Source organism: Lycium ferocissimum, chromosome 6, assembly GCF_029784015.1.
Source record: "Lycium ferocissimum isolate CSIRO_LF1 chromosome 6, AGI_CSIRO_Lferr_CH_V1, whole genome shotgun sequence".
Taxonomy (NCBI): domain Eukaryota; kingdom Viridiplantae; phylum Streptophyta; class Magnoliopsida; order Solanales; family Solanaceae; genus Lycium; species Lycium ferocissimum.
In genome coordinates, this window is record NC_081347.1 from 4018263 (window position 1) to 4043541 (window position 25279).

Genomic DNA, 25279 nt, shown 5'->3' on the forward strand with positions numbered 1-25279 from the left:
ACCCCCTCCGTCCCATAATAAGTCTCGCCTTAACTAAAAATACGCATATTAAGAAATCAATAATATAATATAAAATTTACTAAATTACCCTTGTATAATAAAAATAAATTATTTTTTTCACTTGATTAGAGCATGCACAAGTAGTAATCCTTTTAACATGAAAATTCAACAATACTAAGTTATTATGTTGCTTGTTCAATCATCATTTAGGTGTTACTTTAACTTGTCATTTTTTGACTAAAGGGTAAATTGGAAAAAATTAGCCTATTCATGTCTTGATTTCTTAATATAACACTTATTATGAGATAATTTTTTTAGTTAAGATAATACTTGTTATGGGACGGAGGAAGTAAATATATTACACAAAAATTAAAAAAGTGTAAGTGTGTAAATCTTTTCTTATTCACATTACTCGAGAAAGTAAATCCATACCTAACTTCAATTTTTTCGTTAATGAATTGGTCTTTTCTCCATACTTCTTTTTTATTTTTTCTTATTCCTTACATGCAATGAAATTTTATTTTTATTAGTATTTTTTTACTCCTATGTGTACTGAATCTTTTGTTGGGACTGATGACTTTGACAGCAAGTTGAGCACAACTACCCATCAAATAAGAAAGAGTAAAGAAGGAGAAACCAAACCAAAAAAAAAAAATAAACAGACTTTTTGAAACAGAGACAAAAAAAAAAAAGCAAGTGATGGGAACGGTGGCGATTGATTTACTGAAAAAGGAGATTCCGGTGGATGAAGATGAGCCGTTGATTCTCTCCGGTGATGTTAACACCGGTCTCGTACTCGTTGATATCGTTAATGGCTTTTGTACTGTTGGCGCTGGCAATTTGGTAATTTAATACTATTTACAATCCTTTAATCTCATTTTGTAAGGTTCCAAATACATGCATGTACTTTTTTTGGAGTTATAGGAAATGGACAGCAAAAAAACAAAAACGAATTTACAAGAATATGTGTGTTCCATCTGTATTATCTGAACTCTTTTTATGCTTTTATAGGGTTTTTCTTTCTTGGAAAGAGTAGTCCACGTATCTTGGTAGGAGTAGTTGTTGTTGTATGTGTGTTCCATCTGTCCTGTTATGTTTGGATAATTGGATCAATTCATTAAATAGATTGATTTTAAAATAAACTTACTTATTCAAGCTATTATAAGAAAAGCATAAACTGACTTATGGAGTTATAGTAAACTGACTGCGGCTGATTCTAAGATTTAAAGTTTATGTTCCTACGACGACCCGATTATCAAATATTTATAGATATTTAGTAGATCTTTTTTTTAGTCTAAACAAAAGCTACTGGTTCCCGTGACCCCACATTTCATACACAGGGGCGATTTTAGGTGTAAAAAATGGAGCACGTGAAGACATGATTTTGTCGTAAAACTGGGTATTTTATGTATATATATTTTCTAAAATTAGTATAATATTATCTGCTGGAACACATGCTACAACAAAGCTAAATGGTTATATACCTAGAGTTCTAGGGATCAAGCCCCACTTAATACATTTTTTCCTTCTTTTCCAGAAATCCTAGATTCGCCCATGCATACGCTGTATCTGCCCATGGGTACACATTACACATATATGCATATAGTGTCTCTGTGATGTGTGTGTGTGTGTTTTCGTGTTAATGTGTAAGAAGTTAAATATGAAGTGTAAAAGCAAGAAATGGAAGTTTAAATCGGAGGTTCAAGGAGTTAATACTTTAAAGTCTTCATAGTAGTTCTTCAATAATTTGTTCATGGAAGCTTTTGATTCTTCTTTTATTTTAGGAAAACAATTTCGCTAGAGCAGTTCTTCTGGTTATTAGACATACACTATCCACCAATGTAAATGTATGTTAAGTATCACTCATGTAAAGTTGGCAACTTTTTAGCCTAAGGACTGGACTGTTTAAAGATGGTCATTAAATTGGTTAGAGATGAAGCTATTATTAGATTTCTTGATTACTTGAGCTGGTACTTAAGCTGATCTATCGCCGTTTCTATGTGGGATTTTTTCTAACTCAATGATAGATGATGCTTGAAAAATCATCTTTGTTTTTTCTTAGATCACTGTACTTTCTTTGGGTGAGGGCGCAAAGGGAAGAGAATCTTGGGTGATATTTGAACTTTGCACCTTATATAGGAACACCGCTATGGTGCTTCGTTCAATCTCTGTCATCTTCTTTGATTTGTTTCGTTCTCTCTTTCTCTCATATATCTTTCTATTCATATGTGGTTCCAACGTTTGTTTTTCAATCATTTCGGTGACTGTAGGGGGGGTAATTCCTCCTATTGTTCTTTTTATAGTATTGATTATGATTTTGTGCCATTTGCTTTGCTATAGGCTCCAGTGGCACCTGATAAACAAATTTCAGCAATGGTTGATGAGTCGGTTAAACTGGCAAAAGTTTTCTGTGAGAAGAAATGGCCTATTTATGCTCTTCGTGATTCTCATCATCCTGATGTGCCTGAGCCACCTCATCCCCCTCATTGTATCACTGGGACAGATGAATCTAAGTTGGTTCCTGGTTAGTCTTCCCTTCGTGTTTTGTCCTTTCAGGCTAAAAGTGAGTTTTCTGAATGTGGTCTTTTTATCATCATGTGCAGCTCTGCAGTGGTTGGAAAATGAACCAAATGTGACAGTGCGATGCAAGGATTGTATTGATGGGTTCCTTGGATCGATCGAGAAAGATGGATCTAATGTCTTTGTAAATTGGGTGAAAGATAATGCGATTAAAGCTGTAAGTATTACCATATGTCATGAATTTATCAAATTCTGTTTCCATTCTGTTCTATCTTGGATTTGGTCTTATAACAAACACTGATTGGCCACTGATGTTGGGAGTATGAATATGTTGGTTTAGATATTGGTTGTAGGGATATGCACGGACATATGCGTGCTTGATTTTGTGTGTTCTACCTTATCTGCAAGGAACCGTGGATTTCTCTCCCCTCTGGAAGACGTGATTGTATATTCCCGTGGCTGCGCTTCTTTTGATCTTCCAGTCGAAATTGCTAAAAATATAAAAGGCGCCTTATCTCATCCACAGGTGAGCTGATAACTATACATATGCTGTTGCAGAATGATAAGAAAATAGTGAAAAATGTTTCCAGCAAAGGACAAAAATGTGTTATTTGATGGATGATGGATAGTCTCCGCATTAGAAATTGAGAATACATGTTTTGTTTAGTGTTTGTGTATTTGCTGAAATGCTCTGCATAAGTTGTAAATATATATGTCCCCATTTTTCCTGTCGCTGTTATCAACTTATCATAACACTTTCTCAATATAAGGTTATTTTAAGACTTCCTTTTAATATTAGTTTTTTTACCTAAGAGGAACTGCAATAATTTGTTTCTGTTTCATGTGTTAGCGGCTATTAGATATTGTCTATCGACAGTTTCACCTTTCTCATCACTTTCTATATTTGCTGTGTAGGAGTTGATGCATCACATAGGCCTTTACATGGCCAAAGGAAGAGGAGCAAAAGTAGTTTCAGAAATCTCATTTGACTCGACGACCAAGGAGATATAGCTTTTTAACAATGAGATTTGGATCCATATTTCACATTTCAGAAGGAAACTGCTATATAGCTTTTTCTGACTTTACAAAGAGCTTCTTAGCTTGCTTAATCTATATTAAGGTATAGAAAGATAAATGTGTCCATAGGCAACTTTCCTTGTTCAGTGGGATGTGCAACTAAGTTCTCTTGTTTCAAATCTACTATTATTTTCGCTATATTTTGTAAGAAGCACCTTCAGAATCATGATGGGGAAATATTTTCAGTTTATGTAATCAACTACCAAGTGAATAAGAGTACATCTTGTAAAATTGGCCTGCATATTGGCTAGATTTACTGTTGCTATGAAGGGCTACTGAAGAGTGGTACCAGCAAATGAAGAATGGTACTGTTATATAAAATTCTCTGTTTACACTAACTTACACATCAAGGCAATACATACAATCCCCAAAAACTTCTCACTTAGAGCCAAAAAAAAAAAAAAAAAAAGTAAGAAAAGTATAACCAACATTCCTTGCCTATCCAGATACATGTAAAATACCTGGAAAGAATGAGAACAAAGGGAAAAACCAAAAAAAGAAAAGTAAAAAAAGGGAGAAGAAAAACAAGATCAAGATAAAACATCTATAAAGGTACTCCACCTTTCAGGACCTGGTATTTCCTGTTGTGATGAAAAAACGAACGCTTGCTTTTCTTTGTTTTCGTTCCAAAGATGAACGCTCGCAAAGGTATCCTTGACCTACTTGCTGAGTTTGTCAATTGTGGTTGACTTCCACCAACATCAAACTCATGATCCAGTTTTCTTAGTGTCTTCTCAACATCTACTTGAAGTGTAGTTACATGTTCTACACCAGCTTCCAGCTCCTCTCTTACCTTGTTGTTTTCTTGTTTCATGTTCAAAACTTCACCTTGGAACTTTGCAGCTTGATGGCTACTGAATCTGATTTCTTCTTCTTCAACTCCCTCCTTTAATGCTCTTGTAATTTCCTCCTGAATGCTGCATAAAGACGAGAACCTACGTTTCAGTTCGTCTTTTAGTGACAAGCTTTGTTCTAACCACACTGTTAGCTCATTCTGAATCTCCCTCAGGTGTTTATATATGGGCCTGATTTCTGATTTCATGTCTGTTTTAGAGCTGCCCTCTTTCGCTTCCTTCTCTCTGAGCGTTGCTATTTCGCCCTGCAAATCTTGGGCTGTGGTCTTGAACTTTTGAATTTGATGAAATGCTGAACTAAATCTTAGCCAGAAATCCAAGTTTTCGTCTAGTAATGCATCAATTCCCATCCGGAGTTTCTCTTCAACTGGCGAGAGAGATGAACGTTGATCAATCAAAATGATCTTCACATCCTGTTCATCCTTGTCTTCCCCTTTAGGCGAGTCGTCAGGTTTTAAGCTTCGATCATCAGAAGGACTAGAATCTTGCTGTTTTTCTTCTTTCGACTCCGATGAACTTTCAGAAACATTTCCTTGCACAAGGCTCAATTTTAGGCGTAAACTTTCTATCTCTTCATCCTTCTTCGAAATAGCACTTTTTAGCTCTCTTATCTGCAATGTGACTTCAAATTCAGTGTCTCTTTCTTTCTTCTCCATGTCAATTAACTTCCTCTTTAATTCTTTGTAATTCCTGAGAATTGTTGTATATTCTGTTAAGAGGATCTTTTCTTTATCCTCCAAACCAGTCAACAACATTTGTTGCCATGTAAGATCATCGTCCTTCTCCTCGTCTTCCTGTTGTTTTGGCTCATCATGAGCACTATTTTCAGAGACTCTCTCTTCACTTTTTTCAGCTGGAAGTTCAACATGCTTCTTAGGGGTTTTCGTACCTTCCTGGACTTCTTTATCGCTAACAGCTGTAACAGGAGCTTGTTCTTTCTCAACTTCACTTGTATGACTTGTACTAATATGATCTTTTTTCTTTTCTGGCTCGTCTTGTGACCTGATATCAGCAAGAGTTTCCTCTTCATCTTGAGATGAATCCATCTCATCGACCTCTTCATCTGGTTTCACACTAGTCAATTTGAATGATAACTGGCCAAGACTGGTACGAGCTTCAGCAAAGTGAGTCTGAAGGCTGCTGTTTTGATTTTCAACATCTTTGTTTAGATCCTGAATACCCTTCAATTTTTCCTCTATCGCGGTCACTCTAACATTCAGATTGTGTGTATCCTCTGTCAGAGTAACTGCCTTATCGTCCTCCAAAATCTGAACTTGTGTGTGGAGCCCACCAGCTTCTGTTCTTAATCTCTCAATAAGAACAGTTTGAGTTGAAACTGCTGTTTCTAAGCTGACAACCTTATTCACAAGCTCATCGATTTTTTCTGCTAATTGTGTCACTGTTAGAGATGGCATAGAGCTCGTGTCAAATTGCTCATTGATCTTGCCATTCAACGACTCAATTTGCTCACCAACTTCTTCTTGGCTCGTGCATTGTGATGATACATCTGATGCTTCAGCAGAATCATCTGGTTTCGTTTCATCAAGTGGATCACCCAAGTACTTTTGCCTGAAAGACTTGAGTTTCTTACGAGCTTCTTCGATCTTCTTGAACTCCTCTTTTGCATCTTTGGTGGATTGTTCTTGTTTCTCCTGAAGCTGAGCCAACGTTTCTTGACACGATTTTAGTGCTGATTCGGCCATTAAGGTCCTAGCTTCATCGTCCTCAATAACCCGAGCCTCACCAAATTCATCCTCCAAACTGCAAATCTTTTGATGCTTCTCCACAATCTGTTGTTCGATTTCCATGGTCTTAGCAATCCCACTTTGGTAAGAGCTTTTTACAAACTCTTTCACAGTTTGCAAAGAAAGAATATCTCTCTGGAGCTTGTCGATCTCTTCAAGCGCTTCGTCTTTTGTCAAACCAGATTTTGGTGCTTCTTTATTTGCATCTCTTGCTTTGTTAGATGATTTCTTGCCTAGAAATTGCTTTGTGCCTGTTTTCAAAAGACCTTTCATGTCTTTAACAGGAGCCTTTGGAGGAACATTTGGAATATTTGCTCCACCTGTTGGAGTTTGTGGGAAATTCTTTGGCATTCTTGGGGTACCATAATCATCTTCTTCATCCATTGCTAGTTGAATTTGTTCCGGAAAAAGAGTTGCAATGGTGTTGTTGGCACTCTGCAACTCTCTTGACAACTTGTCATATCGTTCAGCCAATGCTCGATAGGCACGATAAGATTCTTCCACAAAGTTTATTAGCTCTGGCCTTTTCTTGTAGTACATTTCTGCTCTTTTGGCAAATGAATCTCCATCTTCTTCAATTAGCTTGATCACATCTTCCACCTTCTCTTCCATATCTACAATACCATAAATACAATTATCTTAATGGAGCGATATAGTAGACCCCAGCTTGCTTGGGATTGAGGAGTAATTATTACTGTGACGAGCCAAAACCATATTAAGAATTGGAAAAAGCAAGAAGGAATGAAATGGACTTTGGGATTTACATTACCAGAGGGCATAGAAAGAAAGTTGCATATTTAATTCCTATAGGTGGAAATATTCTTGATTACAACTATTTCAATTTGAAACACAACCCCTTTGCCACAATCTTCTTGGACTATTTGTACCTTCTCTTAATAAGATTGTGCACTCCGTGTATTTCTGGAGAACTTTTGATAATATTTTCCTATTAATTTGAAACTCAATGTAAATAATAAGAACTTGAAATTTATGACAGAAGTTTGCAGCTTTGTCAACACAAATTTAGGTGCAAAACTTACACTGCAGAAACATGCATTATACCAAAGACCCTTATGTTCATCTAACAACTAACACATCTTAATCACATATGAATAATCTATATCCTTTCCCATTTCAACAGGGCAAGAACAAAGAAGAAGAAGAAGAAGAATTCATCAAGAATCAAAACCACAGGCACTGGGGCAGGTTCATTATCCACCGAGTTTCAAAGTTGTATCATTGGATTTCTCGATTATAAAAGAAATATAATACCAAAACCACATTTGGCTTTTGATGTTAAAAAAAAAAATACCTTGAAGGCTTTGTTCAAGCCATTTGGACTGTTTGGTCCTAATATGGCTAGCAGCCCACCATGAGTAAGCATTAGTTGCAGCTCTTTGTAACATTTTGAACCAATTCTTGATCTTTCTTCTTCTACTTCTTTACAAAACAATAAAAAAAAACACAAATCATATGAAACTCTTCCTCTTTTTATCCCCTCACAAGAACAAAGAATATAAATCTTTTTTAGGAAAGAGAAAGAGTTTCAAAAGACAGGAGAAGTTTTATGTTAATGAAAATTGATAGGAAATGGAATCATAGTTGAAAGGGACTAACAAACTATGATGTCTTTTGTTTCTTCTGTTGTTTGCCTTTAATGTCTAATTATGGTTTTTGTTGGTTGAGAGCTCCTTTCGCACCAAAATAAATGTTGGACCCTTCTTAACAATTTAGCTTTTTTCACACAATTTTCCCCCCTTTTGGGATAATAGCATTTTAGTCCCTCTACTATTGTTAAATTTATATGTTGGTCCTTGTGATACCTGACTTAATACATTTAATCTTCAATTAACAAACATGTGCGATTTATTGGAATATCAAGTCTAACTCCCCGATTAGCCATGACCGGAATTTTCGTAGCCAATGATCATATATCATTTGTAACTCAAAACCAGTCACTCATAGACATCAGCCTTTTGTTTGAGTAATATCTTCAAATAAGCATACTTCACAGTATAAGCAATATACATGTACGCATCACATCGCGGTGTCATAATTACCGATACTCTGACGACTACTGCTAATGAAATCTACTACTGCTGAGAAGGTGCTACCATTGAGATTGCTGCTGCTGGACCTATTGGTCCCTTTATGTAGAAATATGCTATGTTTAGACTACTTTTAGAACTATATTAACCTTCAACTATTGAATAATGGTACAAACTTAATATTACACACGGGTAGCTAAGTAGTGCAACGGTTGATAATTCAGTGAGTTTACGAAGACTCACAAGCAGAAGAAATAAAAGGTGCACTATTTCAATTGATTGAAGGTTCGATATACTTAACCGAATATCACAAGGACCAAATCATAATTAACTAATAATTCAGGGATTAGAAATGTTATTATTTTCTGTCTTTTGCTTGTCAAAACCAAAGCTAAAGCCATTGACAGCCTATTATCAAATTAGACTATTGTGAACGTGGCATCCACTGGCCTCTTTTAACAGCTTGTCACATTCTCATAAAGAACAAAGAATTAGAAAACCAATAAACAAATAGAAGAAAGTATCTTTCTCTTTGTCCTAAAGTTTCTTTTTTATTTTTGGGTTACATTGGTAAAGACTAAAGTTTTCTTCTTTAACTAAGAAAACTAACTTTTGAATCTTTATGTGTTTGCGTATAGTACAAATAGCAGCTTTCGGCCTGTCATTAACTAACTTTCGGTTAGATATTTAAAGATTTTGCACTGATGTCCCTGAAATATACTTTTTGTGTTAAATTACCCTTTGAAAGAGTAATTTTAGGTAATTCCGAAAGGGTCATTAAACTTTTACTTTATTGTACTAGAGTTAAAAAAAACAAAAAAACAAAAAAAAAAAAAACTACCGTTTATAACGAAAAGAGTTACTCAACTTCACCTAAGTATCATAAAATGTCACTAAACGTTTGTAATCAAGAAATCACTCAACTTTATCTACTTTATCTAAGTATGACAGAAAGTCACTTGAAGGAAACACCAGAGATATTTCCATACAGCTTGTCAAGTGAAATACAAAATCTCAAATTAGTCACTCTCTGTTAGGTATTGCCATGATTTTTCTACCATATTTAGATTTTACCTTTTCTTGAAGAAAGGACAAAGAACTTACCATTGTTGATTTTTTAATTTTTTTAAGAGAAAAATATAAATCTTCCATATTTGAATAACCCCTTTATGGATAAAATGTATTGGACTTTTATAAATTGAAGATTCTTCCTTCTCACATAACGATAATCCGCTCACAATGTAGTTATTAAAGAAGTCTTGTTTATGGGGGGAATTATTCTATCCATAGTTTTGTACTTTTTATATAAATTTAATGATTTTTCATATGTTAGTTTCAACATGAAGCCTTGTTATTTCGATCCAATAATCTTTTTCAGTAATTTGTATAGCAAATAGAAATGAATTTTTCTCACCATATTTTTCTCGACTCCGGAAAAAAAAAAATAGATACTACGACATATTCTTTTTGAGAAAACTATTTGACAGTTAGAGATGATGTTCCTTTATTTTCAATATGCGCCCACTTTGATTAATTTCAGGTTTCTTCTATCTTTTTCAGCGAGATTTTCTTCTTGTTTTATTTTTTTGTGTGTGTGGAAAAATTCAATTGGAATCGGTCTTCTTGCTCACCAAAATAATCATTAAAAACGAGGGCCATGATCTCATGATAACAACTACATCAAATAAATTATTCGAAAGAAAAAATATTTAAACACAACTCATCATGATCTGAGTTTAGATATTCGATCAAGAGCTGGGCAAAAGGATCTCGAATTAATTTTCAAGAAAATTCTCAAAACAAATTATTACTAATATTTACAATTAAGGGTGTAAAGCATCTAGTGCTTAGAATAAATAAAGAAATAAACACTTATTACACTTTCATCATGAACACTGAAAAGAAAGAAGCTTCATAAGAGGAAAAAGAATATGCCAAAGGAACTTATGTAGTCTAGCTTTGCTGTTTGTTTTCTTTTTCTCTCCTTGAAATTATACCCACCCCACCCTTATAATTACCCGCCCTTAATATAACATGATCAAATCATGTAGTGACACAGTTTTTGTTTTTGGCTTAACACATAGCTAGTCCATTAAATTTGTCATGATATTTCATTTAGACACTCGAACTAAGTCCGGTTCCAATTGAACACCTCAACTCCTAATAAAGTGTTTCAATTTGATACTTCCGGTTCAAATTTTGATTTTTTTTTTTTTTTGCGTGTGTTTTCATTCGTCTATTAGGTGGTTAAGTTCATGATATAAAATATCTAACATCCTTTAATTATACACATCAACCTCAAGTAGAAAATGTCTGGGGTTTTACGGCTTATTGAGGCGAATGCGAATGTTTAAAAGAGATGGCGTATTTTATGTGGTTAACTTAACTACTTAACAGATGAACGAAAACACATGCAAAAAAAATTTAAAATTTGACAGAAAGTGTCTAATTGGAAGACTTTATTAGGCATTGAAGTGTTCAATTGAATCAGGGCTTAGATCGAGTGTCTAAATGAAATATCCTAACAAGTTTAAGGGGTTCCCTATGTATTAAGCCATTTATATATATATATATATATATATATATATATATATATATATATATATATATATATATATATATATATATATATATATATATAAATGTGGTGTCGAGTCAACTTACTTAGCTCGATTATAGTAAAATTTACTCATACCTAGTGCTTATACCAATTAAATAAATAAGATGTATGCCTCCCGTATGTGTATTTATAACTTAACCATTATTAAGGATATATATCATCATTTTAATTGTCGGCTTTAAACTGATTGGTTTGCTATAAATATCGAGTGCATGTGAATTTTAAATTATATCTCGACTATTCCACTAGATATTTGTTATCTGCGACATAAATATCCTACTATTTTACTATCATATAACAAATCCTTGTTGCTCATTTATAAGTAACTAGGTAATTTGCCCGCGCTTCGCGCGTTCATGAATGACCTCATTTAACTTACAAAGGATGCTTAGCTAATATTCGTGAATAAAATAACATTAAGCTCGATATCGACAATAATTAAATGGTTCAACTAAATATGACAAAAAGTACATCTTACATGTGGGAATGATACTCGTATTCACTCTGTTCCTTCTAGTTTATAAAATTTGTATAATGACATGATAATATACCAAGAAAGCTTTTTAACAGCTATATCACTGATAGTATGACATTCCTAAGCTATGGTGAGGTAAATGATTAGTCACTTCTTTATGAGAAGTTGCCCCATCCGAGCTTCTCATTGTCCACATTTGTGCAACGTGACTCTCCAATATTTCGAGCTTCCTCTAGAGAACCCAGTGCTTTGACGTCGAAGTATGTGCACAAACTATTCCTTTGAGAAATTAGACATCTAGATACCAAGTCACAAGACGATAACGGTGAGCCAAGATCAGCTTCCGAATTGAGAAAAAAAGATTTCTAACTTAGGTGGTAATTCAAGAATTAGCTATCTACTCACGATTCTTTAGATCATTATGATAATCACTGAATTGATATTGATATCTGCATCCAAGCCTCTAAATTTAATCACAGCACGATCATGTGCCCTGATATTAATAGAAAATTTTAACACCTTAACCATCCGATTTCTCCATTTAAATAGTGTCATTATATCTTTACTACAATAAAACTCATTCTAACTACTATATATGTCATACCTAACAGCAGCATGCGCAGCGTCAAACCCCCCTGTAAGATTCAAATTCTCATTAAAATGTTCGGCTGAAGCTTGCAGTTACTTAGAAACAATTCATGAACAAAGTAGGAAAGAACATCAAATCAACCGAGCTGTAGTATATAAACAAAGACATTTTGTTTACCCAGGTAAACTTGTTTTCCACAATCCCTGCATAATATATCATAGAAATTACAGTTAGTTTCTACCTATAACTTTGTATATTTATCTGCACTTATCAGCGCAATGCAATAGAAGAATTTTAAATTTGGAATTATATTCAGTTTTATTTTAACTGCTAAATAGGTGAAGCCTGGTGCCAAGATGGAGTTAAATGTTGTTGATGAGTGTTAATATTTGGAATTTCACCTGACATTTAATTCGACGGAAGTACATGAACTTGTAAAGACAGTAATTGCCCAAAAGTTGAGGGAATATAGCCAACCAGATTGAGCTAGAACAAAAGTTTACATCCGAGAATATAATTACATTCATATATTGCCTGATCAATGGAAAATTTCCACAAAATTTTAAAAAAGCTTGAGTAACCAGTTCAATATTCAAAGAAAGTTGAAGCAAATTTTGTGGGAATTTTGACATACCTTAGACATGCTTTTATTATGTCTCAACAAACATAAGGAAATCTATATACTTAAATAGTAAAGTCACCATATAATCAATTTAGCATTTAATTCACAAACCTTAGTTATCCATGGTGATGTTGTGTCACAATTATCCTGTTCTTTGCACTAACGGTTGGAAGTTTCAGTGTTACCATTGAGAAAATTGATGTGCATGATATTGTACAATTTTTTTATCCATCGTAGTAATCCTGTATGGTAAAAGATAAGTTGTATTATGGAAATAATAAGCATATGGGTAGCTATATTAATCAGTTTAAATTTAAATTGATCTTTGTACGAAATGATGACTGTATAAGCTACATTTATGCTTTATTTCAATGGCAAACACCCGGGAAGGCAGAAACCCATCATAGTGCAGTAAATTAAACTGCAGCATACATTGAGTCGTTCCCACCAAACATGAAAGGAAATAGCAAAATCTTTTATAATCTTTATGATTGAAGGTAAAAGATATCCAGACAAGTTAAAGCACCATAACAACCTTTCTAGTCAGTTGAAAAGAAAGAGTTTTCGCCATAATCTAGTTGTTTAATTAGTGTGGACATCTATGATAAAAGGAGAATTGTTACTACTAGCTAGTAGCCGAAGTATTTAGATAATGATTGTCAATGTCTTTTCATTATTCTGAACAAAAAAAGGCAAATGAATTTTCTCGTTGAGTTTATTCACAAATCTAGAAGAAAGACATGAAGAGGTTGAGGATTCGACAAAGTGTGAAATTGGGTCAGTTGTTGTCTGAGCATTTTTGCTACAGAGTAATTGGGATTTTAGTGTGTTGTGCTTTGTGGGTAAGTGTGTTCCGTTGGAGAAGGGAACTGAATTCATTCACAACAAACAGAGAGTTTGAATAGATAAGAGATGACTTTTATGTAAAAAAACAAAGTCTGAGAAAATCTCCAAGGGAATGGTTGAGTGGCCAAGACACCAATGCAACAAAAGTAACATACAGTGGCTAAAAAAAAGAAGTTGCATACCTGTGCCGGAGTTATTTTCTGCGCCTCCCATGAGAATTCTCGTAGAACTTCAGACCTATTGGGAAGAACAGCTTTTCCAACAGTGAAAATGATAATTCTCGGAAAAGTTCAGACCTATTGGAAAGAACATGTTTTCCAACAGAGTAAATTCTTAAGATATTATCACTCAGAGTAAGAAGAGAATTCCAGAGAAATGTTAAATAAAGTGGTATAGAGATTCAATTTTTTTTTTTTTTTTCTAAAAAATATTTTTGCTTTATCCGTGATATGGGAGTTAAACAGCCATGTTTTAGTAAAACAAAGAAGTGTGAGAAAATCTCCAAGGGAATAGTTAAGTGGCCGAGATGCAACAAAAGTAAAATAAACTGGTCGAAAAACAAAAAGTTGCATACCTAAAGTGGTTGAAAATCAGAAATTTACATACCTGTGCCAAATCGTCGTATTTTCAGTCGATTTATTGGAGGAAGAATGCAGAGAGGGGAGTAATTGAAACCTGCAAATCGCATGTAAGGGGAGGACGGAAAATGGACTTAAGAATGAAGGAAGAATACGAGAGAGAGGAAGGGAAGAAAGGAGAGAGAGAGAGAGAGAGAGAGAGAGAGAGAGAGAGAGAGAGAGAGAGAGAGAGAGAGAGATGCGAGGGAAGAGAGAGAGAGAGAGAGAGAGAGAGAGAGAGAGAGAGAGAGAGTAAAAGAGGTCTATTAAAAGCATCGAGTTTTTTTATGAGAGAGAGAGAAATTTCAAAAAATTGTAAAAATAGATAAATACAATTTCTGTTTTTGGGTTGCGCCACGAGAGATGAGACTACATATACATATAGAGATTGGCAGGAGATTTTGTATTTTGGCTTATCACATGCTTTATCTAACTGTACAAAGCCGATTTAAATATCGTTAGGAAAAACTTCACGTGTAAGAATCCATACCCGTCAATATTTTCTTCCTAAAATCAAATAAATGCCTACAGAAAGGTGAAAAAACTGTGTCATATTAGATTCAGCAGGTACTCAAATATTTGAGATAATATGCAAGGGTTCTCTTAATAGATGGATTCTACACTGAGTTCACATGATTTTTGAGAAAAATAAGTAACCACATAGTCATTCACAAAGTAATATATTACTTGAATGGATAATGCAACTTGCAGGCTAACCCATTTTCTTTGAAAGATAGAAAATCAATTCACATCCAAGTTTTCATAAAGTAACAACTAAGTAATTAACCAAGTAATAAAGATATTGCTATTGTTTCAAACTTCAAACACTAAAATACTACTAATACAAGATTTGGGGTAACCAAACTTTGTGTTAACTAGGAATAAAACTATATTCTTGAACTCATTCAAACCAAAGATCAAAGGAAGAAAATGATAAATTCATTCCTAAAAAATAGACTGCATTCAAAAAAATCCGATTTGTCAAATAACTTTTTGGAGGAGAATATGGCTCAATATCTCTTCCTAATGATAAAAAAAATAAAAAAAAATAAAAAAAAAAAACATGGCTCAGCATGAGTAATGTTAATAAATACACAACAAGTATTCCTCCAAGTTTGATCGTACCTTGAAAACCAAAATCCTAAAATGATAACCCTGAAAAGTAATTAGGAAGCCTCTCTCTTAGGTATTCGATAATATTGTAGGATAATATTGGTACTACAAACCATTACAAGAATGATATTTTTCATTAGTCTATTGACATAGCGTATTTTCTATAAGAACAAACCAATTGCACTTCATACATCATTTAATAGGCAAAATATCATTGTTGAAGATAAGTACGGCTAGCGAATTGTAAGTAGTACCAACCTGTCAATCAATGCAAAATAAAAAACCAACATCAACAACCGGTAAAGTGAGGGCGTCCAACCTCGGGAAGTACTTGAAAACTTAGGCGTGAAATTCAACCGGAAAAGCGAGAGAGTCCAATATAAGAGGAAGAGGAAGAGGCGTGACTTACTGAGTTTGAAGGAAAAGAAACTTGAGAGATGGAAGGAAGGAAATCGGAAGCGAGGAGGGTAACTGGAACTGGAATGGAGAAAAGAAAGGAAGTAGAAGGAGAAAAGAGGAAGAGGCGTGACTTGCTAAGTTTTAAACTACTTCAATTGTCAAAGCGGTGGAAGAGGTGTTTTTAGGTTAGGTTTTGTCTTTTCCTGATGCTGAAAATTGGTGAATCTAGCAAAAATCTGTAAAAATAGATAAATGTGAATCCTGCGTTTTAGTTGCGCCACGTCAGCAGGCCTATGTCCTGCTTATATATATATATATATATATATATATAACACCATAGTCAAATGTTTAGACATACTATATAATATCATGGTATTATAAAGAGAATAATAGAAGATTGTAAACAAAATATTCGACTTCTAGAAAATACTACTAGTAATTCTTTCTCTAGTTTGTATGAATCAAGACTAAGTCAAAACTCCACATTGAAGTCTAAGATCATTTTGATCTCTCATTGTAAAACTTATGTAAGCAAGAAAAGCCTTCATTTTCAATATTTTGAGGATAAAGTTATAACTATATATCACTCGATTCATATAATGTTGAAGAAAAGAATGAAAAAGATTCAGGAAAACAGTTAAGGGCATAGTGGTCAATTCACCACTTCCATAAATTAGTTAGTTTGTTATGAAAGGTAGTTAGTTGGTTAACTACTTTCTGAAAGAAGTTATGGTCAGATTAGTTGATTAATCCCTAGCTTAGTGAATTTTATACATACTCCCTCATACATTGTAACAATCAAGTATTGAATTCATTTCACTCACATTGATATTGAATACATTTCCTCCTTCTCGGATTCTTCTTCTTCCTCACTGTCTTCTTCTTCTCTTACTTTCTTTCTTTCTTGTTGAACTCTTCTAATGGAGCTCTAAATAATCTTATGGTATCAGAGCGTATGAAAAAATCAGTCATTCGTTCAGAAAAAAGATCCAGAACTATCTCAAAATTCTGCTAAGGGATAGCCATATCTGACTTTCTTGCTTTGTCAAATTCTTGTGTCAAGAACAGTTAGTAGTCGAAGTTCAAGATGACTAACAATGGTAATATCAATGGCAATGGACCATCTGGTGCAGTTCCTACTACTGTTACAGTTTCTAATAGTCACTTTTTGACTTTATTTTTAAAAATTCATCCTGGAATTTCAAATTCAGAGTAAAATTTCATAATAGTAATTAATTTTTAATTACAGAGACGATAAATTGTCTATTTGTGAAATTTCTTATCGAGGTTGAACGTTATATTCCTGGTCATTTGCACTTTAGCCTTTATTTTGTGTTGATTTTTTCCCCTCATAAAAAACAATTTTTTCGCGGAACATATATCTATATTTTCGCATCATAGTATCTCACACATTATGCACTGCATCCTTAGAGAACTTATGCCCCGCTAGGCATAAGTTCAGTTTTGAAGAACAAAACTCAAAGATCGGCCCATTTGAAGGATAAACCATGTAATTAAATGTTCTATTCCCATTAAGGCTAGGAATTAATGGGCTTTTATATAATACCATTGCATAGTTACCCCAAAAGGGGTAACATGAAGGATGAAAATTTGGTGAAGTTTTTGTGATTCCTTCAAACACTTGGTCTTTAGTTTTTGTCCTTAGTATATATAGTCTTTAATTTTTGCTCCTGCTGCTCATTTAATGAAAATATTCAGACCTGCTTCGCTAGTATAAATTCTGTAACATTTATCTGCGAAAACTGAACTTTTGCTTCGCTCGGCATAAATTCAGTAGGAATTAAGTTATGCAGCATAAGTTGTGTATTATTTTCAGAATTTGTTGTAGTGTTCAAAAACTGGAGTTATGAGTTTTGGGACATATGTTCTTTATCCTTTTTGGGTTGAATAACGTGTTTGTTTATGTGGAGTTCGATGTGTTTTGGGCCATTTTTATGTTAAGTTTTGAAAGTTTTGCCATGTCTGGCATAACTTATGGGATGTTATGACATTTTTTTGCGCGGATTGCCCTTCTTTTAGGGTGGTCTTTAAATTTTGGCCCTCATATTTGTGGTCTTTAAATTTTGGCCCTCATATTTGTGGTCTTTAAGTTTTGCCCTTCGCTTGAAAAGGTGGCCGAATACCTGAGGTTCGAACCCTCGCTCAGGCATAAAATAGAAAAATAATTTTGCAACGCAAGGCTGGGGGGCGTGTATGCCGGATCCGGTATACAATCCTTAAGAAAAAACTAAAGTTATGCCGGATCCGGCATAACTAAAAGTCTACCCCATAAGGCGAACTTTTCCATAAGGCATAGTTTGGTTATGCCTTATGGGGCAGACTTTTAGTTAAGGCATAACAAAAAGTATGCCCCATAAGGCAGAACTTTTCCTTAAGGCATAGACTTTGCCTTATAAGGCAAACTTTTAGTTATGCCTTAAGGAAAAGTTCCGCCTTATGGGGCATACTTTTAGTTATGCCTTAACTAAAAGTGTGCCCATAAGACATAACTAAAAGTATGCTCCATAAGGCGGAACTTTTCCTTAAGGCATAACTAAAAGTTTGCCTTGAAAAGTAATATATATATATATATATATATATATATATATATATATATATATATATGCCTCAAGGCAAAGTCTGCCGGAGGGGACAGAGCGAAATTCAAACTCTGCCTTGCGAATTTTTTTAAAATTTTTGACTGAGCGGGGGTTCGAACCAGGAACCCATGGGTTTTAGGCGAAGGACAAAACTTAAAGACCAGCAATTTGAGGGGCAAAATTTAAAGACCACCCCAAAAGAAGGGCAATTCTGTGAATTGCCCATGTTATGATATGAAAATATAAATTTATGCCGAGCAATATAAAAATTTATGCCGCGTGAAAAGCGCTGAAGTGAAAAAATTAAAGACCACAAATTTGAAGGCAAAAATTAAAGACCACCCCGAAATAGAGGCATTTGTGCGAATGACCCGAAGCTGGTTTGACATATTTAGCCCAATCAAAGCCCAACCTAAATACACAGATATACTTCATAACCCAGCCCAATTTATATTTAGGAGGATCCTCTTTATCTGTTGTAAATTTATTTTGGCGCGTTTACATAGGATGTACGTTTACTTAGGATGTAATTTAAAATAAAGTTAGAACAAAATTAAGATGTAAGCAACAGATGTAATGAGAAGATTATAGAGATCACAATCTTAGTTAATCTCATTCAAGTTGTCTTTTGCAGGGCTAAGAATACCTTAGTCAAAAGAATTAAGTGGACTATTTCATTGTATAAAAAGCATATACGAGAGATGTAAGAGAAGGATGTAGGAATTATCATTAGTTTGATTGCGTAAAAAAAGGACCACATTATGAAAATTGAGAGGATGTCACTAAATATTTATAGTCACGCTAGAAAAGCAGTTAACGGATTGATTTGGCTCCTCGCCGGGTATAGCTCACTTTCGAACGTCAAGAAAAATGTAAACTGATAATTAAAAAAAGTTTGGAAAATAATCAAGAAGTGTGATGAAAAAAATGTAAGAACTACAAATCTTTTTTGAGAGAAATAAATTTGAGAGCTTAAATTTCATAAAACTTTACCTAACAAATTTGATCATTACAATAATATATACCCTCAAAGAGTTTCGCTCCAACCTTTTGGTATTAGGTAATTCGGGTCATTTGCATGATAGTCCTTCAAAGGCACTGGTATTTAATTTTTGCCTCTCAAATTGTTGGTCTTTCATTTTTGTCCTTCGTCTAATATCCCGGATTCTAGGTTCGAAACCCGGCTTAGTGAAAAAAAAAAAACAAAAAAAAATCGCAAGGCAGAGATTTGTAGCAAAATTAGGCCTATTTGGGCAAAAGTTAGGCCTTAAGGCAGACTTTTGCCCAAACTCTGCCTTGCGATTTTTTTTAAAAAAAATTACTGAGCGGGAGTTCGAACCCGGAACCCATGGGTTTTTAGACGAAGGGAAAAAATTAAAGACCAACAATTTGAAAGACAAAAATTAAAGACCAGTGCCTTTGAGGGGATTCCGCGCCAAAAAATGAAATACTTCAAGATGTTCCTTTTTTTACCTTTTGTTTTGTTTTGTATTTGCAGTTGACAAAAATCTTGAAAAAACTATTGGGTATAATTTACAAATACACACTTTTTGACCCCTTATTGTAGAATAATTATTATCATGGAGTTTCAAGTTTCATAAATGAAATTTTGGGATATTATCATAGTAAAATTTTACCTGAAGGAAACTCCATAATAGCGACTATCTTTTTAAAATAGGTTCGGTGAAAGCTAATTTCTACAAAACTACTGCATATCAAGACTTTCAGAAGTTAATTGGAGTTCATGGTTCCAAATTGGTACTTAAAAGTCTATTATTCCCTCCATTTCAATTCATGTGATATTTTCACTTTTCCAGAGTTTATTTGACTAATTTTTGAAGCTAAATAGATTAAATCAACTCAATATTTTAAAACTAAAATTTAGATACTAAAAAACTATACAAAAAATACGATAAATTGCAAGTCTTCTCGTGTCAATATGATGACAAAATATATTATAAAATTTCAAAAATTCATATAATTTGAATATCAAAACACGGAACGTGTCGTATAAATTGATACGGAGACGGTATAAGATAGTTTAGGTTCACTTTATCGTAAAGAGGAGATAGAGAATCCCACAAATCACTCGTTTTTTCTTGTCATGTGATTATCATCAAAAGGAATAAATCCATCTTTTGTTTACGTGACAAACTACTCCAAGTACGCAACTGACTTGAGAAAAGACAAATTGATTATATATTAGAATCTTTTTTATCATCAATAATTGCTTGATAAATCCCTCTAGTGACCCTCAACATTTATTAGGACTAGACGGAACATCAATGAAAGTGACATTGGCAAAGGGCGCAACCCCACCAAGTCTTTTTGAAATTTTATCCCTCAGAATCTAAGTAGACTTATCAATAACTTTTTTCTCATAGCACCAAAAAAAAACCTTTTTCTTTAAAATGATAGTTGTATCCGCATGAACACGAATATTGAGAAACTCTACTTACTAAAGATAATCAGGGAAAAGGTATTTCCGCCAAAGCTGAACTCTATATATAAAGATTTACACTCAATTGATCGTTAGGCTGACCCTTAAGGGCCGTTTGGTTGGAGGAATTAAAGAAAATTATCCCAATACAAATTTGAGATTAAATCTATCATATATTGAACTAAAACCAGGATAAATTTTATACCATAATCATGCAATTATCTTTGAACCAGACGACCCTTCAGAATTCATTAACTTAATGTGATACCACTATAGTCTATATATAGTGCAAGTAGGAAGCAACACCAAAGTATTAAGAGTAAGTTATAGTTATCTAAAATATTCTTTACACTAACATGTGGTGAAGAAGCATCCAATCACATAAAAACAATAGCCACAAACTACAATTTCTTTTCTTTTCTTTTTCCCCCTATCATAAGTGCAAGGGACACACAAATGTCAATGACCATTTATTTTATATCTCAACTTGTCCCATTGGCAACCTCAAATACCAAAAGTGGGGTCTGTGTCAATTTGTTTAACATCCTTTTAGCAGAAACCCCCTGGTGGAAAAGTTGAAAGTTTTTGATGAAGGGCAGAGAAAAGTAGGCGAAGAACTTTATGAAGAGCTAAGGAGGAATACATCAAAGCAAAAGTTTTGTCAAACCACTTTTCACCCTTTAGCGGCAATGGTCACATGCCATTAATGCAAAACATCAAGTGCTCGAATCAATTTGCAACTAAAAGGTGCTTTGAAATCAATACAACAACAAAAATGGTCCAAATTCATCTTTTAGGTTTTCTTGGCTTGAGCGGAGCAATCATCAAATGCACTTGTCTTTCCAAACTCATTGTAATTTCGTCATCAGGAAAACGAAGTAATTAGAGATCTTGCTTACCGAATAACTTTCCTAGTGAAGAAAAGAAGGTTCAATAAGTTAAGAAAGTCTCGTTGAAAGAAAGAACTCAAAACTGTGACAACTATTTTCACTAGCTGCCACAATAGAGGTTCTTGATTTTCAGGCATTATAATGAACACTAAGAAAGATGGTGCAAAATTAGCAAGAGTGAGAACATAATATTTAACATTAATGTATAATCAAGATATAAACAATGATGTTTTTCACTTGTCTTGGATTTTGGAAGACAGATGATTTATTTACAATAGCAGCAGTTAAAAGCATACTACTTCTCCCATATTCACATTAGCTATATTTACACTAAAGAATCAGCTTCATATGTCAAATCCCTTACCCCACCACCCACGCCAACAGAAGTTGATCAATTCCAAAGTTCAACGATGACAACAGGTTTTGAACCTTTAACCAAAGATCACTGCCACGATAAACTTGATTATTTGTCTCTCGCAAATGAAAATGCTGACCTGCTGCCACTACTATTTAATAATTGATGCAGAACTTGGGTATCTCCTCGTACACTAAAAGATAGCTCCTGCTTGAGAAAATTCCTAACGCACAGAACAACGACCAGCTGCAGTAGATTCAAAATTTCTGAAGAGAAGACAGCCATTGCTCCATGTACTTCTTACTCTCTGCAAGTATAAACGGAACTTTAGACACGAAGAAGGAACTAAGATCATATTTGCTCATAAGTTTTACTCGGTTACAAATACAAGCATAAAGATGATACATAGCAATCCATCTAGAAGAACTCATAACAAAAGTTCTGCAGGCTTTGAAGTGGTTAAGAAAATTCAACTCTACCCTTGGAAACTACCGAGGGGAAGAAACATTTAGGAACAGAAATAAAAGGAAAAAATTTAGTGGACTCAATACGGTGCTGTTTTTATCTCTTTCCACTTCCCTTTCCATTTTTAGTTAAACTAAACAAAGGTAGGGAAGTATTGGTTTTTTCCCTTCCTTTCTCTCCCAACTCTAGCTTCCTAGAAAAAATCAGTTCTTTGTCCAGTGCTCTCTCCATGTTTAAGCTTTCTTTAAGAACCAAAAGGATTGAAAGGGTATAACATCACCAAGATGGAGTACATAGAACTCACTGTATTATGTTAGTACAAAATTTTATTGAGGTTTCGTTTTGGAGATGATAAATAATGCTCACTGGCTGTAGTTCGAGAACAGTAAATATTGCTCATCAGTTCTACTCCATTAATATTATCTGTCCTATTCAACTATTGCTTATTAATATCTAACTCATGCTAGTACTATATCCATATGCGCCACGATGGGAGACCGGCTCTACATAAAGTAGCTATTATGTGATGCTACACGCTTGGTAACATAAAGGATCACAGTATGGCAACCTCACATATACCTTTTTCTCAGTACACATTACTAACATAACTAGGGAAAGAAATGCGGTAAAATTATTCCTTGACTAGAAATATCCAATTATTTTAAGCCCACCGAGCTATAGAGGAACAACGGGAGATTCGATCTCATAAAGTTCAATTCCCTTTCCCAACCCATGACCAATATGAGCTCGAAGCTTCCTTCATAACTCGAAATTAAATAATAAATAAATAGTAAAACAATTACTAGCCCCTTTCATGCTCATGTCACGTCGAGGTACTGCATGAAAAATAAACAGCAAAATCCGACCCAATTTATCGTAATCTATTAATTTAACCAATTCAGCTCCAGAGGAGTCACTATTGGCAGAGCAGTGCAAACGAGCATAATCATCAAAGATTATCTAACATTGCAGATATACTTAGAGATTCCACATCTATCAAAAGAAAGATATTATTCTACAAGAACATATGTACAGTTCTTACCAGCAGAATACTCATTTGAAAGGTTCTCAATGGCATTTAAAAACTGATTGTTTGGCTCTTCTTCTATCTCTCTAATACAATCATGCCTGTAGCAAGGAACCAGCACAGCAAAACTGTCATCAGCCTCATCATCATTCTGGAAATCAAGGGCATGTGGTTCTAGCCACCCGATCGACCAGTCAGAGTCATCGGATTCCGAACCTGATAAACAAACACCATCTGATGGCACCAAAACTACATCATATTTCTTATCAAATCTCTTCCTTTCTTCTCTACTTTTCCATTTCCTCTTCACTTTCCTAGTACTAGTTGAAGCTAGATTAGCCCCACTCACTGATTTAAACTTCAAGTCCAATCCAAAGTCTTGTTGCAAGGGATTCATTGAAGAAGAACCATTAGACACTGGTTCCTTCTCTTTCCCACCCCACCACCACCATGACAAACGAGTCAAAGAAACTGACATTTAAGGGATTCTAGAAAATGATCAAATATGAGCAAATTTCAGTAAAGATTCAACCTTTAAGCTCTGAAATTGAAGGAAATAAATCAAGAAACTCTCATTTCCTCCAAAAGGGATTCTAGAAATGATCAAATATGAGCAAGTTTCACAAGAAAGATTCAATCTTTAAGCTCTGAAATTGAAGGAAATAAATCAAGAAACTGTCATTTCATCCAAAAGGGATTATAGAAATGATCAAATATCAGCAAACTTCACAATAAAGATTCAACCTTTAAGCTCTAGAATTGAAGAAACTGAGAGTGGATTGAAGGAAATAAATCAAGAAACTGCCATTTTATCCAAAAAGGGTTCTAGAAATGATCAAATATGAGCAGATTTTACAATAAAGATTCAATCTTTAAGCTCTGAAATTGGAGAAAACTGAGTGGATTGAAGGAAATAAATCAAGAAACAGCCATTTCATCCAAAAGGGGTTCTAGAAATGATAAAAGTTGAACAAATTTCACCAAAAAGATTCAAACTTTAAGCTCTGAAACTGATAGTGGATTAAAGGAATTAAATCAAGAACTCAAATTCAACTAAAAATTCAACAAATGTTTAATCCACTAGTAGAACAAAATATCAGAGCCAAAAAAAGCAAACAGCTTTGAGTAGTTTAATCATTTAAAAAAAAAGGCAACCCCTTTTAAGAGAAAAGCTTTAAAAATCAACCACCATCTCCAATTAATATCACTAAATTTCAACTACAAATCCAAAAGAACCAACTTAAAAACATCAAAACACTTCAAAGGGTGTAATAATATGATAAAATCACAATATTTAAATCTATTTTTTTTATCAACTCAAAATTGATGAGGGCAAAATTGGGATTTAGAAGACTAAAAAGACCATTTTAGTCTTGCCGGAAAGTGACGTCAGCACGGCAGTTTCACCGGAAAAACAAGAAACTTTTCACCGGAACTTCCATTTTCCGGTGAGACCCTTTCTCTCTCTCTTCTTTCTCTCTCTAAAAACTCCCTATTTTCGTCAACCCACAGTCACACACACACACACAGAGTGGAATAATCAACTGACTATGTTGTGATGGGGCCTATATATAGGCAAATGGATAACTATTTTATATTTTGTTGCATTTTGATTGCTTATTTTGTATAAAAATAGATTTTAACCCCCATAACTTTCCTAATTTGTTTTTGTATGCATCATGTCTTGTTAATTGTTTTCAACCTCATCTCATCTTTATTTAGTACTAGTATTATTTAGTATTCTCGTAGTATTCTCGTAGTCTCTTATATTTCATCTTTTACTGTTATTGTTGCTTAATTTATTTTGCTTATCTTGCCTTTTGTTGTCGTTATTTTTCTTTCAACACTGCTTTGTTACCCATTTTGAATCGGGAATCTATCGGAAACAGTCTCTCTATATCTTACTCTCTTCATATCTCACTTGTGAAAATAGACTGGCATGTTGTTGTTATTGTTGTTGTTGTTGTGTCTTGTTAA

At 34.1% G+C, this 25279-nt stretch overlaps 3 protein-coding genes and 1 long non-coding RNA gene across 4 annotated transcripts; 1 reads left to right on the plus strand and 3 right to left on the minus strand.

Annotated features, from left to right (window-relative positions):
* Positions 1-604: 604 nt before the first annotated feature.
* LOC132058980 (nicotinamidase 1) lies at positions 605-3866 on the plus strand. Its single transcript, XM_059451418.1, has 5 exons — positions 605-843; positions 2341-2524; positions 2604-2737; positions 2861-3046; positions 3436-3866. The coding sequence occupies exons 1-5, from the start codon at positions 700-702 to the stop codon at positions 3529-3531; spliced, it is 744 nt and encodes a 247-aa protein (XP_059307401.1). The 5' UTR covers positions 605-699; the 3' UTR covers positions 3532-3866.
* A 131-nt stretch (positions 3867-3997) lies between these two features.
* Positions 3998-7868, minus strand: LOC132058979 (kinase-interacting protein 1). The gene is made up of 2 exons (XM_059451417.1): positions 7509-7868; positions 3998-6810 (listed from the first exon to the last, which is right to left on the minus strand). The coding sequence occupies exons 1-2, from the start codon at positions 7600-7602 to the stop codon at positions 4142-4144; spliced, it is 2763 nt and encodes a 920-aa protein (XP_059307400.1). The 5' UTR covers positions 7603-7868; the 3' UTR covers positions 3998-4141.
* A 5709-nt stretch (positions 7869-13577) lies between these two features.
* LOC132060561 (uncharacterized) lies at positions 13578-15688 on the minus strand. Its single transcript, XR_009415949.1, has 3 exons — positions 15385-15688; positions 14003-14071; positions 13578-13692 (listed from the first exon to the last, which is right to left on the minus strand). It is a non-coding gene; the product is annotated as an uncharacterized LOC132060561 (long non-coding RNA).
* Positions 15689-21618: 5930 nt separating this feature from the next.
* Positions 21619-24839, minus strand: LOC132058981 (uncharacterized). Its single transcript, XM_059451419.1, has 2 exons — positions 23318-24839; positions 21619-22117 (listed from the first exon to the last, which is right to left on the minus strand). Exons 1-2 carry the CDS (start codon positions 23778-23780, stop codon positions 22068-22070), a joined length of 513 nt encoding a protein of 170 aa, XP_059307402.1. The 5' UTR covers positions 23781-24839; the 3' UTR covers positions 21619-22067.
* Between the last annotated feature and the right edge of the window lie 440 nt (positions 24840-25279).

Coding starts and splice junctions, on each gene's coding strand:
- LOC132058979 (XM_059451417.1), bottom strand. CDS start 7,602: ATGTTACAAAGAGCTGCAACTAATGCTTACTCATGGTGGGCTGCTAGC. Junction 6,811..7,508: donor GCTTGAACAAAGCCTTCAAG/GTATTTTTTTTT, acceptor ATGGTATTGTAG/ATATGGAAGAGAAGGTGGAA.
- LOC132058980 (XM_059451418.1), top strand. CDS start 700: ATGGGAACGGTGGCGATTGATTTACTGAAAAAGGAGATTCCGGTGGAT. Junction 844..2,340: donor CTGTTGGCGCTGGCAATTTG/GTAATTTAATAC, acceptor GCTTTGCTATAG/GCTCCAGTGGCACCTGATAA. Junction 2,525..2,603: donor TGAATCTAAGTTGGTTCCTG/GTTAGTCTTCCC, acceptor CATCATGTGCAG/CTCTGCAGTGGTTGGAAAAT.
- LOC132058981 (XM_059451419.1), bottom strand. CDS start 23,780: ATGTCAGTTTCTTTGACTCGTTTGTCATGGTGGTGGTGGGGTGGGAAA. Junction 22,118..23,317: donor TTCAAATGAGTATTCTGCTG/GTAAGAACTGTA, acceptor TTATACTTGCAG/AGAGTAAGAAGTACATGGAG.